The 17,596-nt window shown below is 44.0% G+C and overlaps 2 protein-coding genes across 2 annotated transcripts; one reads left to right on the forward strand and one right to left on the reverse strand.

Annotated features, from left to right (window-relative positions):
- Window positions 1-690: 690 nt before the first annotated feature.
- Window positions 691-1,446, reverse strand: LOC125427990 (olfactory receptor 13H1-like). Its single transcript, XM_048487559.1, has one exon. The coding sequence runs from the start codon at window positions 1,444-1,446 to the stop codon at window positions 691-693; it is 756 nt and encodes a 251-aa protein (XP_048343516.1).
- A 15,214-nt stretch (window positions 1,447-16,660) lies between these two features.
- LOC125427991 (olfactory receptor 13H1) lies at window positions 16,661-17,596 on the forward strand. Its single transcript, XM_048487560.1, has one exon. The coding sequence runs from the start codon at window positions 16,661-16,663 to the stop codon at window positions 17,594-17,596; it is 936 nt and encodes a 311-aa protein (XP_048343517.1).

The following is a 17,596-nucleotide window of genomic DNA, read 5'->3' on the forward strand; positions in this document are numbered from 1 at the left end:
AATAGCTGGAATCTCAAGAAGTATTTGTCCATGCCTCTATGCAGCAAAAAGAAAAATCAGCAGCGGCAGGGGTTTCCGCTGCACATTGCAAAACAGAGATGTGTTGATCATCACAGCTAATGAACTGCACAATTTTCATCATAGAAATCGTGTTTTGGGTATTAGCAATGTTACCACAAGAAGGACCGAGGTGTATGACTAATCTTTATCGTGCTGCCAAGACAACCTGTTCTCCGACTACATTATTAATCCCATGCGAGCGTGGAATTATGGCAGCATATCTTCGTCTGCTGATTAATCCTACCCAGAGGAGAGCCTTGGCTACTGCAAGATGTAATGTGCTGCCATCAGCTCTGCTGGAGGGAAGATTTAAGAATATGGAATGTGCTAAAAGAGTTTGTTCATGTGATATGACTACGGTTGAAACACTTGACCATTCTTTGTTTCTATGCCCTAAATACAATAAGATACGCATGAAATACATGAATTCCATTCTCTTGCAATGTTCTCAGTGGCATGAGTGTTATAAGATCCCCAATCTCCTGAACAGCTCTGATGTGCTCTTTTGTGAAACTGTTGCAAATTTTATACTGGAAATTAGTAATTTTAACTGTATTTCTTAACCTTGTTTCGTTTTAAAATTTTGCCCTGTTTTATATGCCAATAAAGGCTTGTGTTGTTGACTAATCTTTATTCTGACCTTTCATTTCCAAACACTCTCCAGAAGGCTCCCTTCACATCCCTGTTTCTCAAGCTGTAGATCAGCGGGTTGAGCATGGGAGTGAAGACACCATATGTTAAAGCTATGATCTTATCTTGATCTGAAGATTTTGCTTGGGGCTTCACGTACATGATCATGATGGTACCGTAAAAGGCACTGACCACAGCAATGTGAGAACTACAGGTGGAAAAGGCTTTCTTGCGACCCTGCGTTGAGCGAATGCGCAGGACCGCTGAGCCTATGCGCCCGTATGTCAGAACAATGAAGCCAAAGGGTGGTATTAGGAGAAAGAGGCTAGAGATGTGCATGAAGAGCTCACTAGTACGTGTGTCAGAGCAGGCCAGTTTGAGGAACGATTGTAGCTCGCATGCAAAATGGTTAATGATGTTGTGTCCGCAGAAGTCAGTTGGCTGCAACAACGCTGTGATCAGGGTTATTACAAAAGAGAAAGTCATGGATGCAGCCATCAGACATATGCAAAGCTTCCAGTTCATGATCTGCATGTAGCGAAGGGGCTGGCATATAGCTGCAAAGCGGTCATATGCCATGATGGCCAGAATAGTGCATTCTGTGGAGACAAGAAATAGACCAACGTACATCTGGACCAGACATCTGTGGAAGGAGATTGTGGGCCTGTAAAGGAAGCAGTTGATCAAGACCTCAGGAAGCATATTGTTGGAGAGGATGAAGTCAATTGAGGAAAGGATGCAAATAAAGAAATACATCGGAGTATGGAGCCGGTGATCAGCAATACACAAAACGATGATCAGGCCATTTCCAATAAAACATACGAGGTAAGCAACCAAGATGAGCCAAAACAATACAGCTTGTGTTCTGGAATCTTGAGATAAACCAATCAAGATGAATTCAGTAACTACCGTCTTATTTGGAGGTCTCCAAACATTCTCTGCCTTGTCTCTTCTGTAGGAAAGAACAAATGAGTAGTTTAGATTTTTCACTGGCAGAGTTCTGCTTACAATAAAATACTGAAGTGCTTTGGTGGGTATTATTCTCTTTTGTGGGCCTTTCCCCACTTTCGTCCTTCCCCTCTATGCCGCGCGCTGCTCTCAGCGCGCAGCATCCCAGGCGTGCGCCCGGCCGTCCCCACGACCCGGCGCTCTGCGCGGGGCCATCAAAAGGCGCCGTTGAGAAGAGCGCCTGGGATGCTGCGCTCTGAGGGGTGCAACAGCAGCAGCAGCTTCGGGGCAGCTGCGCTGTCGCCGCCCCTCTCAGTGGGGAGTGCCGAGGGACCCCGCGCTACTCTCCTTGAGTAGCGCGGGGCTTAAGGGAAGTGGGGAAAGGCCCCTTGTCACCATCTACTATACTGTAATGCATACAGAAATTAGTGAAACTTTAGTACAACCAAAATTGTGCTTAATTGAGGTAATCAGGAAAAAAAATCAACTTCAGCTTCCCTGTGCATATACATTTCTTATGTGGAATTGCACAGAAGCCACAATGATGAACAGAAGGTCCCACAATACCTAAACCAGGAAGTGGACTATGACCAATGACAAAAGATGCTGTTATTTAGCACATACAGTGTCATTTATACCAATGTCCTGCCCCTTCACATGGAGATGCTTCTCTTTTAAAAAAAAATTCCTGCAACACATGTGCAGGAAAATTAACCTCCACAGCCATGCCGATTATCCTATGATATGACTGGCTGCACCTGCATAGCTATGCATGTAACCCCTGTGTAAGAATGGGATGACCCAGAAAGGGGTGGAGTCTGAAAAGAAGCAGAATGCTGCAGAACTCATGAGGTTGGAAGAAGCAAGGCTACCAGGCTGGGACCTTGATTGATTTTATTAAGCCCTTAACACCTTGTTTAAGGTAACTGCAATGTTGTGGGGAACTAGTGGGAAGGGAGTTTATTTGTTTTGCTATATTGTAAATGTTAGAATTTATTGTTTCGGGGTTTTTGTGTATGTAAATGATGAGAGTTTTTCTGGGAACCTTCATCATCTTGAAGCCCATTCACCAAGCCTCTGAAGTCTTCAAAACCAACCACCAGCAAAGAAGAATTGGACTTGGCAATATCAGTAGACTGTAAATATAAGGCCTTGAAAATGCAAACTTAACAGGACTGCAAAGTGTAAATGTTAAATGTTTTAAGAGTGTTATTTGTTAAGAGAAGTAAACTGTTTTGTTTAAATTTGGTTCTTTGCAACTCCTTCCAAGTACTGCCCCACAGAACCCACAGAAAGAGGTTACACGCACGCACGCACGCACGCACGCACACACAAAGGGGGCCTCCCTGCAATGTCCAGGCAATTGAAGTGGATTCTCCCTGACTGTGGGCAACGCAGTGGAAGGAAGGGAAATTAAGTGTTTGCTGTGCGGCAGTTCACGCAGGAGCAGCTGCAGGCCAGGATTTTTTTAAAAAAAGATCACTGGTTTAGCAATTTTTTAAAAAATGAAGATTGGGAGAAATAGAACAGGGCAGGCTCATTTTGGAGGTGAGACCTGTGCAAACCCCCCCCCCCCTCCACCAATGAATTATATAGTGATCTACACTCGCTATATTTGCCCTGTGCTGAATCAGCCAGAGTGAAGGGTGGCTCTGCCTGGTAGTGCAAGAGAGGGGTTTAGCTGTATCTCCAACAGAGAAAAGAGTGCTGGATTGTTAGCCCTGACTCTGGTGATGAGCAGACCTTATAAAGTTTAGAAGAAGAAGAAGAAGAAGAAGGAGGAGGAGGAGGAGGAGGAGGAGGAGGAGGAGTTTGGATTCATATCCCCCCCTTTCTCTCCTGTAGGAGACTCAAAGGGGCTTACAATCTCCTCGCCCTTCCCCCCTCACAACAAACACCCTGTGAGGTGGGTGGGGCTGAGACAGCTCCGAAAAGCTGTGACTAGCCCAAGGTCACCCAACTGGCGTGTGTGGGAGTGTACAGGCTAATCTGAATTCCCCAGATAAGCCTCCACAGCTCAAGTGGCAGAGCAGGGAATCAAACCCGGTTCCTCCAGATCAGAGTGCACCTGCTGTTAGCCACTGCTGTTAGCCACTATGCCACTGCTTCTGTAGTCTGAAAACACTGTCGAAAAGTCTTAACTACTCCCTGAAGTCATAACCAGTTTAAATATTTGTGACTTAGCCAGGTTTCTGCTTTGCCTACCTGGAGACCTGTGCTGCTTGTTTGGTCCTTCAAAACCAACCTGTAAATAATAAATTTTCTTAGTTTTGATGTATTAATCGAGCCTCAGTGATCTCAATAATCTCCTACGCCACTGCTAAGAAAGAGCCTGCTGGATCAGATCAGAGTCCATCTAGTCCAGCACTCTGCTACTTGCAGTGGCCCACCAGATGCCTTTGGGAGCTCACGTGCAGGATGTGAAAGCAATGGCCTTCTGCTGCTGCTTCGAGCACCTGGTCTGCTAAGGCATTTGGAGCACAAGGAAAAAGGGAGCCAATCCCCCCCCCCCAATTACTTGCCCAAATTACAATTACAAAGGAAGCACACGATGTGATCTTAAATTTCTGTTATATTAGTATTTAACCAGAGTAATACAATAATACATTCATACACAACCATTAATTCTGTCATACAAAATGCATACTTTGCATCAGATTCATTCATAAGTACCCGGAACCTATCATGAATGATTTCAGTTAAACGTCACAAACGGCTAAGGAAAACCAAGTTCGTCGGGGACAAAATATAAATGGCAGCTTATGTCCTCCGGTGTGTTAATATTTCTTAAGTGGACCGACACATAGTTCTTAGCCCTCACATCCAGGTCAGCAAGCAAATTGTTCGTTAGATGCTACTTGGTGTCATTTGGGGGGGGGGGGATTGGCTCCCTTTTTCCTTGTGTTCCAGATTGTATCTTTTACTTGCCTTTCATTGTTGTCTGCTGCTAAGGCATTTGCAATCTCAGATCAAAGAGGATCAAGATTGGTAGCCATAGATTGACTTCTCCTCCATAAATCTGTCCAAGCCTTTTTTTTAAAGCTATCCAGGTTAGTGTGAGAAAGAGAGAAAATTTTTTCTCTGTCAACATTTTCTACCCCATGCATAATATTATAGACTTCAATCATATCGCCCCTCCTCTCCAAACTAAAGAGTCCCAAACACTGCAGCCTCTCCTCATAGGGAAGGTGCTCCAGTCCCTCAATCATCCTTGTTACCCTTCTCTGCACTTTTTCTATCTCCTCAATATCCTTTTTGAGATCTGGCGACCAGAACTGGACACAAAGTCGTTCTTTATTATTTTTTCCATGTAACCCTCCCTAATAGTAAACTCATTTATACAAAACCAGCAACTGCACATGGGTCTCTTTTATGCTGCTCTGCATATTATATCAAGTTCAAAAGTGAACACTTTTTCCACCCTTCTCTGCTTTCCTGAACTTCCTCCTCAGCACCATTTTCTGAACTTACAAACTTTGTAGGAGACTTGTGCAGAAAGGACTACGGTCTTCCACTGCATAGTGACCCTTGTATTCCTTGATGGCCTTCCATCCAAGGACTAACTAAGGCTCAATCTGCCTAGCTTCTGAGATATGAAGAGATCAGTCTTGAACATAAGAACAAGCCAGCTGGATCAGACCAGAGTCTAGTCCAGCTCTCTGCTACTCGCAGTGGCCCACCAGGTGCCTTTGGGAGCTCACCTGCAGGAGGTGAAAGCAACAGCCTTCTGCTGCTGCTGCTCCCCGAGCACCTGGTCTGCTAAGGCATTTGCAATCTCAGATCAAGGAGGATCAAGATTGGTAGTCATAGATCGACTTCTCCTCCATAAATCTGTCCAAGCCCTTTTTAAAGCTATCCAGGTGAGTGGCCATAACCACCTCCTGTGGCAGCATATTCCAAACACCAATCACACGTTGCGTGAAGAAGTGTTTCCTTTTATTAGTCCTAATTCTTCCCCCCAGCAGTTTCAGTGGATGCCCCCTGGTTCTAGTATTGTGAGAAAGAGAGAACAATTTCTCTCTGTCAACATTTTCTACCCCATGCATAATTTTATAGACTTCAATCATATCCCCCCTCAGACGTCTCCTCTCCAAACTAAAGAGTCCCAAACGCTGCAGCCTCTCCTCATAAGGAAGGTGCTCCAATCATTCAATCATCCTCATTGCCCTTCTCTGCACTTTTTCTATCTCTTCGATATCCTTTTTGAGATGTGGCGACCAGAACTGAACACAGTACTCCAAGTGCGGTCGCACCACGGCTTTATATAAGGGCATGACAATCTTTGCAGTTTTATTATCAATTCCTTTCCTAATGATCCCTAATTATCCCCAGCCTGGGCCATCCAGGTCACAGTCGTCTCCTTCTACTGCCAACTAATCAAACATTAGCAAAAGTTGAAGGCAGTAGGAAAAGAGGGAGACCCAACATGAGATGGATTGAGTAAAACAAAAAGAAGCCACGGCCTCAGTGAGGAAGCTCTGAGCAAGATTGTTAATAACGGGACATTTTGGAGGTTGTTGATTCATAGGGTCACCACAACTCAGAAGCAACTTGGTAGCACGTTTCACACACAAAATCTAGGATTACAAAAATGTGTTCCACCAAGGATGTACAACATTTATCCAAACATTACTTCTGTTGGTAATAGAGTTCTGCTTATCAGACTTTTAGAACAGTAGTACCATATCTTGTTGGGCCAAGCAAATAAATCATGCTCACCCCTTTCTTTTGGAATAGTACCAGAACAGGGGCACATAGCCAAATACCTTGAACTATTAACTGAACCCCAACAGAGATGGATTATTATGCAATACTTTCCCATCGGCCATTACAAAGGGTCGCTACTTAGCTATCCCTCTCCAGGATCGGGCCTGTCCACACTGTAAAAACCAAGTGGAGACTCTTGCTCACATTATACTTGACTGTCTGAAATATGTGGGTATTAGGAATTTCTCTCCTGGGCGGGTCTTAGACCAGGGGTAGGGAACCTGCGGCTCTCCAGATGTTCAGGAACTACAATTCCCATCAGCCTCTGTCAGCATGGCCAATTGGCCATGCTGACAGAGGCTGATGGGAATTGTAGTTCCTGAACATCTGGAGAGCCGCAGGTTCCCTACCCCTGTCTTAGACAAACCTGAAAGAGACTCTGACAACTCTGTTGTGGAGCTTTTGTTAAATAATACAGAGGCCATGCTCTTGGAAAAAGTAGCAAAATTTCTTTTACAAGTGACAGAACTTTCTAAGTAATGTCCAATTCTAGATACAGTTTATCTGTCTGTGTTTTGAATGTACTTTTGATTTGTACTTCAGAAATGTCTGTAACGCTCTGGAGCCTATTTTAACACGCCTAATAAAGGTTGTTGTATTGTATTGAGTTCTGCTTACCTAGTGGAAATTGTCCCCATGATGTTGAAGGAAAATGCTGAGGTGTCCTTTAGTAGTTACTCTTCACTCTAAAATAGTTTCAAACAGGAAAGTGGTAGTTCAAGGAGGTCTTCAGGAAATGTCCTTCTGGGATTTTGTTAAGGTAAACTTTTAGACTAATTGTTTCTTCCAAAGACTGTTGACTTGGAAGAGTGATTTCCAGAGTAGTTTTTTGATGGTTTGATGTTAAGTCAATCTTTATTGTGGTCACAGATCAGTATGAGATACTGTCTTCCTGTATCAGCCCAAGAAATGGGTTGACAAGAAAGAGAAGCAAAAGCTCTTTTTCAAAGATGTTCTGGAGGAAGTGAGTCTTGCTTTTGAGGATGGTTCTTGTATTGAGGACAGTTCTTCCCATTCCTGGAGACAGAACAATACCCATTTCATCGTCTCCTCCTCCTTAGCATCACGCAGACCACGCTGTCAGAGGTCCTCCTGGAATATGACACAGAAGCCTTCAATAGAACTCTTAGGGACTCACTTCAAATTAGTATTTCTTTCTACTAATTACTATTTCATCTGATTAAAATGGTACGAACACTACAGGGAGGGCAGCAGTGAGGAATAGTTTGTGTGGTACTGCGCCTCTTCTCCAGGGAGTTCTTTGTGCCATTCCCCATACCCCTCCATGAGTGCTGTTCCTCTCATCCTTGCCCCCACTCTCCTGGGAGTGTGTCATACTGGAGAGCCTCCAAAGCCGTAGGATGAGTCAGCGTCTTCCTGCTAGGGCAAAGCTGCTGACAAGGATGGCTAGCAACCTGAAGCAGACACAGGTTGGCCACTGGAGAGAGAGCTAACCCTGGCCCTGGGTCTGCTTTGTTTTTATTTGCAGTCTCAAAATGTTTCAAATGAATGCACTTTTAAAATGATTCTTTAGTTGAAACATTTTCAAATGAGTTCATTTGCCTCAGTGGTCCCTTTAAGACATTTTCCAAGCCTCTCTGACCTATTATACGTGGAACATTTACCTTGGGCCTCTTAGCTGCACAGTGGGACTGTAGTGGGGTCTCCATGTATTTCTTTGTTTACACGCAAGGAGACAGCCCATAGCCTGCAGTGCAGCTTTTCTGCTGAACTCTGTTGGGCCCCTGGTTCTTCTGGTTCTCTTAACTCCTCCCTTCAACAGCCTTAAAGGCACAGATCTCAGCACACCCAAGAGTCTCAACACTAGAGGTAATATTCTCTTGCCTCCCTTCCCTACATACACACCCTCTCTTTCTGCTGCTGCCAGAAGAAAAGAGCAGAGCAGAGAAGAGAGAGGCTTGTTTTAAAACAGTCTTGTCTGAAATAAAAATTTAAAAGCCCTCGTGATTATCAAGGCGGGTGAAAGCGAAGCAGGGGATGTAGAGTGGAGCCAAAAAGATGCCCTGTTTGTACTGTTCCTTGCAAAAGCCCTCTCTATTGATCAAGAAATCAATCTCTCAATATGTGCGCTTAGAGAAGCAGGAAGGAGTTGGCAACATGGGGGGGGGGCAAGGGGTGTAAAGTGACCCAAGGAAGTGGGAAGACCATCTGTGGGCAGAGGGAAGATGTTCAGGACAAAGTTGTGCTCGCTGCTGTGCTCACTCTGGTGGTGCTCACTCTGGTGGTGAAGCAGATTAAAAGTCATCCTAAAAATGATGTTGCTTGCCGTGGAGTGAATGGAAAGTGAAAGTGGGCCTCCAGGAAACAGCTCCATACAAGAAATCTTGCTGACATTCACCTTGCTGGCATTGCACAGCAAGGCATTGCTGGCATTGCGCAGCAAGCACATTGTGCGTAGTTGGCCTCTACCTTGCCTGCACTTCCTCTTTGGCGCCATTTTTTCAGCTCACGCCTTGCCCCTTGACTATTTTTTCTGCAGGTTTTCCAGTTTTTCCTGAAGTTTTCTTTATTGGGGGGGACCTGCAGAAAAAATAGTCTCTCTGTCAACATTTTCTACCCCATGCATAATATTATAGACTTCAATCATATCGCCCTTCCTCTCCAAACTAAAGAGTCCCAAACGCTGCAGCCTCTCCTCATGAGGAAGGTGCTCCAGTCCCTCAATCATCCTCGTTGTCCTTCTCTGCACTTTTTCTATCTCTTCGATATCCTTTTTGAGATGTGGCGACCAGAGCTGAACACAGTACTCCAAGTGCGGTCGCACCACGGCTTTATATAAGGGCATGACAATCTTTGCAGTTTTATTATCAATTCCTTTCCTAATTATCCCCAGCATACAGTTTGCCTTTTTCACAGCTGCCATGCATTGAGTTGACATTCCCATGGAACTATCAACTAAGATGCCCAAATCCCTTTCCTGGTCTGTGACTGATATCACTGACCCCTGTAGCATGTATGTGAAGTTTGGATTTTTTGCCCCTATGTGCATCACTTTACATTTTGCTACATTGAACTGCATTTGCCATTTCTTAGCCCACTCACCTAATTTATCAAGGTCTGCTTGGAGCTCTTCACAATCCTTTGCGGTTCTTACCACACTACATAATTTGGTATCATCCGCAAACTTGGCCACCATGCTACCCACCCCTACTTCCAAGTCATTTATGAATAGGTTAAAGAGCACTGGTCCCAAAACGGATCCTTGGGGGACACCACTCCCGACATCTCTCCATTGTGAGAATTCTCCCATTTTATACACTCCACTGTTTCTGCTTCCTTGTTTTTTTCTCAACCAGTTTTTAATCCATAGGTGGACTTCCCCTTTTATTCCTTGATTGCTGAGTTTTCTCAACAGTCTCTGGTGAGGAACTTTGTCAAAAGCCTTTTGGAAATCCAAGTAGACAATGTTCATTGGTTCCCCTTATCCATACATGTCTGTTTACACCCTCCAAAGAACTCTGAAGTAAGTTTGTAAGACAGGATTTGCCTCTGCAAAAGCTTGCCATGCTGACTCTTTCTCAGCATAGGTTGCTTGCTTTTCTACATGTTTCTTATAATAATTTTTATTCTTTAATGATAGATTCTACTAATTTACACCAGGAACAGATGTCAAACTGACTGGCCTGTAATTTCCCGGGTCCCCCCTAGATCCTTTCTTAAAGATTGGTGTGACATTGGCCATCTTCCAGTCTTCAGGGATGGAGGCAGATTTCAGGGATAAGTTGCATATTAAAGTGAGAAGATCAGCAATTTCATGCTTGAGCTCTTTAAGAACTCTTGGGTGAATGCAATCTGGGCCAGGGGATTTGGTAGCATTTAGTTTATCAATGGCTGCCAGAACTTCTTCCTTGTCTACCGCTATCTTCGCTAGTTCTCTGGGATTCGGGCCTCCTAAAGAAAGGCAGCCATGGTTCAGGTGCAGGAATGTTCCTCACCTCCTCTTGGGTGAAGACAGATGCAAAGAATTCATTCAGCTTCTCTGCAATCTCCCTGTCATCTTTTAGCACACCCTTTGTTCCCTTGTCATCTAACGGGCCTACCGCTTCTCTAGCTGGCTTCCTACTTTTGATATACTAGAAGAGTATATCAAACCCTCTTGATATCTAACCATCTTGTTATCAAAGACTTTGAATTAAGACTGGCACCCCTCTTCATCTGGGCAATCTATGATATCAAGAAATGACTAGAAAGGCATTAGAAATGGCCTCCCTGTCTGGCTATAGGCTTGCATGCAGGGGTGTAACGAGGCAAACTGTAGCCATGGGCAAAACCTGAGTTGGGTGCCCCCCCCCCCCCATGGGCGGCCACTCCACCACAACCAAATTTTTTTTGCACCAGGACATTGGTGCCTGCAGGGGTTCATTTTTAGATATATCAGCATCAAAATTTCATCAGGGGACTGTCCTTATGCTACTCCCCAAGTTTGGTGAGGTTTGGTTCAAGGAGTCCAAAGTTATGGACTCCCAAAGGGGGTGCCCCATCCCCTATTGTTTCCAATGGGAGCTAATAGGAGATGGGGGCTACAGTTTTGAGGGTCCATAACTGTGGCCCCCCTGAACCAAACTGCACCAAACATGGGGGTATCATCATGGCAGTCTCCAGATGATACCCTGAAATTTTGGTGCTGATACATCCAAAAATGCACCCCCTGCAGGAACATCCCAGAAATTTGCCTCAATAAATGTAATTTTATTGGTATCTATTTTTATTTTTGAAATTTACCAGTAGCTGCTGCATTTCCCACCCTAGACTTATACTCGCATCAATAAATTTTCCCAGTTTTTTGTGGTAAAATTAGGTGCTTCGACTTATATTCGGGTCGACTTATACTCGAGTATATATGGTAGCAAGTATTTGGAATGAAGTAAGCAGTTTCATCTGGTTACAGATCTCTTTTCCACAATAATATAATATTTACCATTAGCATGTTTTTTCTAGGAATGCACATTTCAAAACATAATATCAGATTTATCTAGTAAAGCTTTAATTATACATTTTGGACTGGTGTTGTTGGTTGTAAGAGAAACGTCACACAAGCTGTATTTGCATTCATGTTCTTTTCAATCTCGACTCAGTTTGGCGACCTAAATAAATAAATACAAATCACCTGGTATTTCTTTGTAATATTCAATGAATAAAGCAGTGTTTCCCAACCTTTTCGAGGTCAGGGTACCCTTGACCTCACTCTTCATATCTCACGGTACCCCTGCCACCACCCTCCACCTTCCCCTCCCATTGCCCCTGCTTGCCACACCCCCACCTTCCCCTCCCGGGGTGAAGGGAAGCACTGGGGGTGGTGGTGGCTGCTGACCTTGTGGCAGGCCCTGCCCCATGAGCCAGCTCCATGTCCTTGCTGGCGCTGGTGGGAGACACCACAAAAATGAGGGGGGCGGTAGTGTTGCCGCGGTACCCCTGGGACATGCTCATGGCACCACAGGGTACCATGGAACCCTGGCTGAGAATGGCTGGAATAAAGGAAGAAAAAAATGGTAGAATAATATTTCATGCAAAAGATACTAAGATTACTAATCTCCTTCTGATAGGAAATCTGGAAGAATGGGAAGACACAACCACAGTGATGGAGTTTATGCTTGTGGGCCTCTCCAAAAAATGCATGTGCAAACTGCCTTTTTTATCCTCTTCTTGGTGATGCATGTGTAACCCCCATGCTCAGAATGGGTTGACCCAGTAAGGGGTGGAGACTCAAAGCAGCAGAAGGCTGCAGAGCTCTTTGGAGGAGACAAGGCTACCAGACTCGGACCTTGGTTGTATAAGCCCTTAACACCTGTAACTGCAATGTTGTTGGGAACTACTGGGAAGGTAGTTTGTTTTTGCTATGTTGTAAATGTTGGAGTTTATTGTTTCAGAGTTTCTTTTTGTGGTTGTAATGGGTGAGAGTTCTCCTGGAAACCTTCATCATGTTGAATCCTGTTCACCAACCCCTTGGATTCTTCAGGAGCCAACCCACTTGCAAAGAAGAATTGGACTTGGCAGTATCAGTAGACTGTAAATTAAGGACTTGAAATTGCAACCTGAACAGGACCTTGAAATGTGATGCTAAATGTTGATGTTATATGTTATATGTTAAGAACATATATGTTATGTGTCTAATCTCCACACACCCATTAGCAGAATTGAGAGGACAAGAAACTCACACCCCACTGAAAGAAATTGCTGCCATCAATGGACATTTCCAGTGGAAACTTTTCTTGATGTTCCTTCTATACTTTGTTTGCAGAAGAATCTCCGAGTTTTGAATGTCTCCTGAGCTGAAATTGCATTGAGAATTCTCATTCTGGGAGGGAAAGGAAAATGAAGATAATGTCCTGGTAGAAAGGTGAGAGGGGAGGGCAGGGGGGAGGAGTTTTAATGAGAATTTGTTCAGAGGCAGAATCCCCTCACAGCCTTTTGGATTTTTAAGGCTTTCAGAGAAAACTCTACCTTAACTGGCTAAAACTGAAGCTAGTGCTCCAAGGATTCAACCTCAAGTAGTTGACTTTAGTTTCTGCTCAACTCTCCTTGGCTAATTGTCTCCATGGGATGTAGTCCCCCTGGGTTAACAAAGGTAGCTGTCCTCTTCAGAATGGAATTACACCTTTTTCAATGGTCACAAACAGAATATAACTGCTCGGGTGAAACCACCCTGGATTTTGCTTGAAACTCTCGATTGCCACAAAATAGATGAAGTAAGAACCATAAGGAATTTTTATTCTTTAAATTCAGCGGGGGGGGGGGGGGGGACTTGTTTATATGATATGTGCAGAGTATATTTTAGAATGTTTTTTACTTCATGCATAATCATATTGGGTGGATCTGCAAAAAGGTTACATCACGTATGCTAATAATTCTAAAAGTGTTTGTGCCGTTTGCCATTAAGACTTCTTTTTGCACAGGTCTATGACAGTGGTGGCGAACCTATGGCACGGGTGCCAGAGGTGGCTCTCAGAGGTCTCTCTGTGGGCACTTGCAAACAGAGTTCGTCATGTGAGGGGACCCCCCCCCCCATATCTAGCCTGGCCTGGGCTGCTGGGCTCGATTATTAGCATTAAACCTAAGACCTAGGCCCCTTCCGCACATGCAAAATAATGCATTTTCAAACCACTTTCACAACTGTTTGCAAGTGGATTTCGCTATTCCACACAGCTTCAAAGAGCACTGAAAGCAGTTTGAAAGTGCATTATTTTGCATGTGTGGAATGAACCCTAGTTTTGGGAAAGCAGTATAGGTAACCCTGTTAAGCTGTTAAACCCCACTGATTTTCATGCGAAGAACTAAAGTGCGATCCTTTACCTGGGAGTAAGCTCGATTGCTGGCAATGGGGCTTGCTTCTGAGTAAACCCTCCTAGGGTTGTGATTCACCCGTTCGAAGAGTTGCCCGGTTGCTTCAAAGCAAAGCCACCGACTACCACTAAGCTTACTCCCGAGTAACGCACGCCTCGGACAACTGTTTTTTCCAAACAAAAACCTCAGTATTCAGGTTAAATTGCCGTGTTAGCACTTTGCGATAAATAAGTGGGTTTTGGGTTGCAGTTTGGGCACTCAGTCTCAAAAAGGTTCGCCATCACTGGTCTATGACATTATATGTGAAATTGTAAAGAATCGAAACTTTGAAATCCTATTAGAGACATAACTTGGAATTCACATCTCACCAGTTTCAGCATTTTGTGGTTTTTTTAAAAAGTATTCTGACTTTTTTTGCTGAGTTTTTTTTTGGGGGGGGGGAATGGTAAAAACTTTGATTGAAAAAAACCTGTTCTTTAATGTGCATCTAAAAAGTGTTGGGGATGGGTATGATTTGGTGGGAGTAGTTAAAAGCAGTCAGCGTGGTATGGTGGTAAAGGCAGGCAGACTCTAATCTGGAGAAGCAGGTTTGGTACCCCCACACCTCCACTTGAGGTCTGCTGGGTGACCTTAGACCAGTCATAGTTCTCTCAAAACACTCCCCTGTGAGGCAGGCAATGGCAAACCACCTCAAAAATCTCTTGCCGTAAATACCCTACAAGGTTGTCATAAGAACATAAGAACATAAGAACATAAGAACAAGCCAGCTGGATCAGACCAGAGTCCATCTAGTCCAGCTCTCTGCTACTCGCAGTGGCCCACCAGGTGCCTTTGGGAGCTCACATGCAGAATGTGAAAGCAATGGCCTTCTGCTGCTACCGAGCACCTGGACTGTTAAGGCATTTGCAATCTCAGATCAAAGAGGATCAAGATTGGTAGCCATAAATCGACTTCATAAATCGACTTCTCCATAAATCTGTTCAAGCCCCTTTTAAAGCTATGTCATTAGGCAACTGTGATTTCACAGCACACACATAAAGATAAGATCAAAGGGTGGTTAGTTTTCTAACACTGTTCTAACAATGTTCTCTAACACTGGATTGGCCACCAGTGGTCATTGGTTGGTGAATTAGATGGACCATTGATCTGATGCAGCAGAGCTTAATCAAAAGGAGGGGAGACAGGCAAACTTAACAGTACAGAGACAAGCAAAGAACTGCTAAGTTAGTGCTTAACTGCTTGGAGCCAGGGCAGGATGGCACAAACTCTGGTGAACCCATTGGTTAGCCTGTTAGAGAGCCCACTCTCACTTACCTAGAACACTTAATTATTAATTGATTAATAATCAATTGAAATAATTAATAAAGCCTCAGTTTAATTTCATTGGGGCGTTTATATCTTTCCTTTGGGGTGGCGACCCATTAGTTTACCATGAAAAACAAATGTGTGCAAATGTGCAAAAATCCTACATGTCTTTATTCCTTTTTTCCTTTTTCACCATATAACTGGGAATATACAGATCCTCTATTCTTGAGTTCACTGATGTTTGAGTTCACAAATCACTAAGCTGAGGTCTAAGTTCTGCACAATAGTTTATACATTGTGGCATAATTTAACAGTACAGAACAGTACAGAACCTGCATTGCAGGGAGTTGGACTTGATGGCCCTTGGAGTCTCTTCCAACTCTATGGCTCACTCCGCACATGCAAAATAATACACTTTCAAACTGCTTACAGCGCTCTTTGAAGCTGTGCAGAATAGCAAAATCCACTTGCAAACAGTTTTGAAAGTGGTTTGAAAACGCATTATTTTGCATGTGCAGAAGGGGCCTGTGATTCTATGATTCAAACTGATACATTTTAAATGTGTTTAAATTAAATTAATGTGTTTAAATTAAATTAAATTGCTTTTAAGTTAAATTAGATGTAATCCAAATATGCAAAGCACATTTTCTAATTATGGGTCTTTGACTAAATACATTTTTATTTGATAAAGTTTCTCGGGATTTTTTCCCCACAGGAGAGGGTTCAGAATTCATAAGCAATTGTGAATGAATTCACCGCACCATTCTGAGAATACAGCAGAGCGTTCATTTTTTCCTTGATGATGGTGAGGGATCTGGCAGGGATGGAACATCTGCTTTGCTTGCAATAGGACCAGGTCCAATCCTGAGTGTACACAGTTGGAAAAGGATCCAGCAATAAACAGACCTCTGCTTAAAGTGATGGATCCAGTATAAGGTAGCTCTTACGTCAAAATGACATTTGTATGGCATTATTGATTTCACACACTGCATCCATAGGTCTCAAGACACAATGTGCTTCATCATGAAGCCTAATTGCCAGACTAGACATTACAATTTAACATCTTCAATATCAATTTGCTTTCTGTAGAGAGGCAGGTATCAATGGACAAAATCGGATTCATTTAGCAATGCTTGCACTGTATGTTGGGCGTTAGAGCAGTTGTTGTGGATGAGACTGAAAATGCTTACCAGTTGTACTTACATGCATGTTCTCTCTTGCGTGGGTCCGTGATGAAAAAAGATTGTCATTTGATTCTCCATTTTAACAGTGGCGTAGGAGGTTAAGAGCTCGTGTATCTAATCATGTATCTAATCTGGAGGAACCGGGTTTGATTCCCAGCTCTGCCGCCTGAGCTGTGGAGGCTTATCTGGGGAATTCAGATTAGCCTGTGCACTCCCACACACGCCAGCTGGGTGACCTTGGGCTAGTCACAGCTTCTCGGAGCTCTCTCAGCCCCACCCACCTCACAGGGTGTTTGTTGTGAGGGGGGGAAGGGCAAGGAGATTGTCAGCCCCTTTGAGTCTCCTGCAGGAGAGAAAGGGGGGATATAAATCCAAACTCTTCTTCTTCTTCAAATACACAAGTTTGCAAGGTGGAATTTAATTCAGATGTTACTCTGATTCTCAATTTCCCTCTTACAAGAAATATGGAAGAGTGGGGTAACACAACCACTGTGACTGAGTTTGTGCTCGTGGGCTTCTCCAGACAACCCTACGTACGGGCTGCCTTGTTTGTCTTCTTCTTGATCATGTATGCCGTGACCATCACTGGGAATGGACTCATTATGCTGTTGATCGTGGTGGATTCTCACCTCCACACACCCATGTATTTCTTCCTCAGCAACCTCTCCTTCATCGACATGGGCTATGTCACTACCTCCGTGCCTCAGATTCTGGCACACTGCTTCAAAGACAAGGCTGTTATACCTTTTGGTCGATGTTTTGCCCAGATGAGCATCAGTCTTTTCCTGGGAGTGGCTGAGTGCCTTTTACTTGCTGTCATGGCTTATGACCGTTTTGTAGCCATATGTAGCCCTCTACACTATACCGTGATCATGAGCCGGAAGGTGTGTGTCATACTAGCGGTCAGCCTTTGGATCAGCTCTTTCCTCTTGACCATTATACCTTGTTTTAGCATGCCAATCTACTTCTGTGGCCACAATGTGGTGAATCATTTCACATGTGAGGTCCAAGCAGTGTTGAAATTGGCTTGTTCTGACACCAGCGCCAACGGGCTCAGCATGCTCATAACAAGCGTGTTCACCCTTCTGTTCCCCTTTGCTTTCATCCTGCTGACATACGGACGCATTGGTTTGGCTGTCCTGCGTATCCGATCAGCCCAAGGACGGGGGAAAGCTTTATCAACCTGCGGCTCTCATCTAGCTGTGGTGGGTATTTTCTATGGCACTGCCATGACTGAATATGTGAGACCTCAGGCCAAGACCTTCACAGATAAGGAAAAAATAGTGTCTGTCTTTTATGGGATCGTGACCCCAATGCTCAATCCTTTGATCTACAGCCTGAGAAATAGAGATGTGAAGGAAGCCTTGGGGAGGTTGATTGCAAGGAAAGTAGGGAAATGA

This window comes from Sphaerodactylus townsendi, linkage group LG03 (assembly GCF_021028975.2).
Source record: "Sphaerodactylus townsendi isolate TG3544 linkage group LG03, MPM_Stown_v2.3, whole genome shotgun sequence".
Classification (NCBI taxonomy): Eukaryota; Metazoa; Chordata; class Lepidosauria; order Squamata; family Sphaerodactylidae; genus Sphaerodactylus; species Sphaerodactylus townsendi.

What these genes read in the sequence shown, in the direction of transcription:
- LOC125427990 (XM_048487559.1), bottom strand. Translation starts at nt 1,446, where the DNA reads ATGTATTTCTTTATTTGCATCCTTTCCTCAATTGACTTCATCCTCTCC.
- LOC125427991 (XM_048487560.1), top strand. Translation starts at nt 16,661, where the DNA reads ATGGAAGAGTGGGGTAACACAACCACTGTGACTGAGTTTGTGCTCGTG.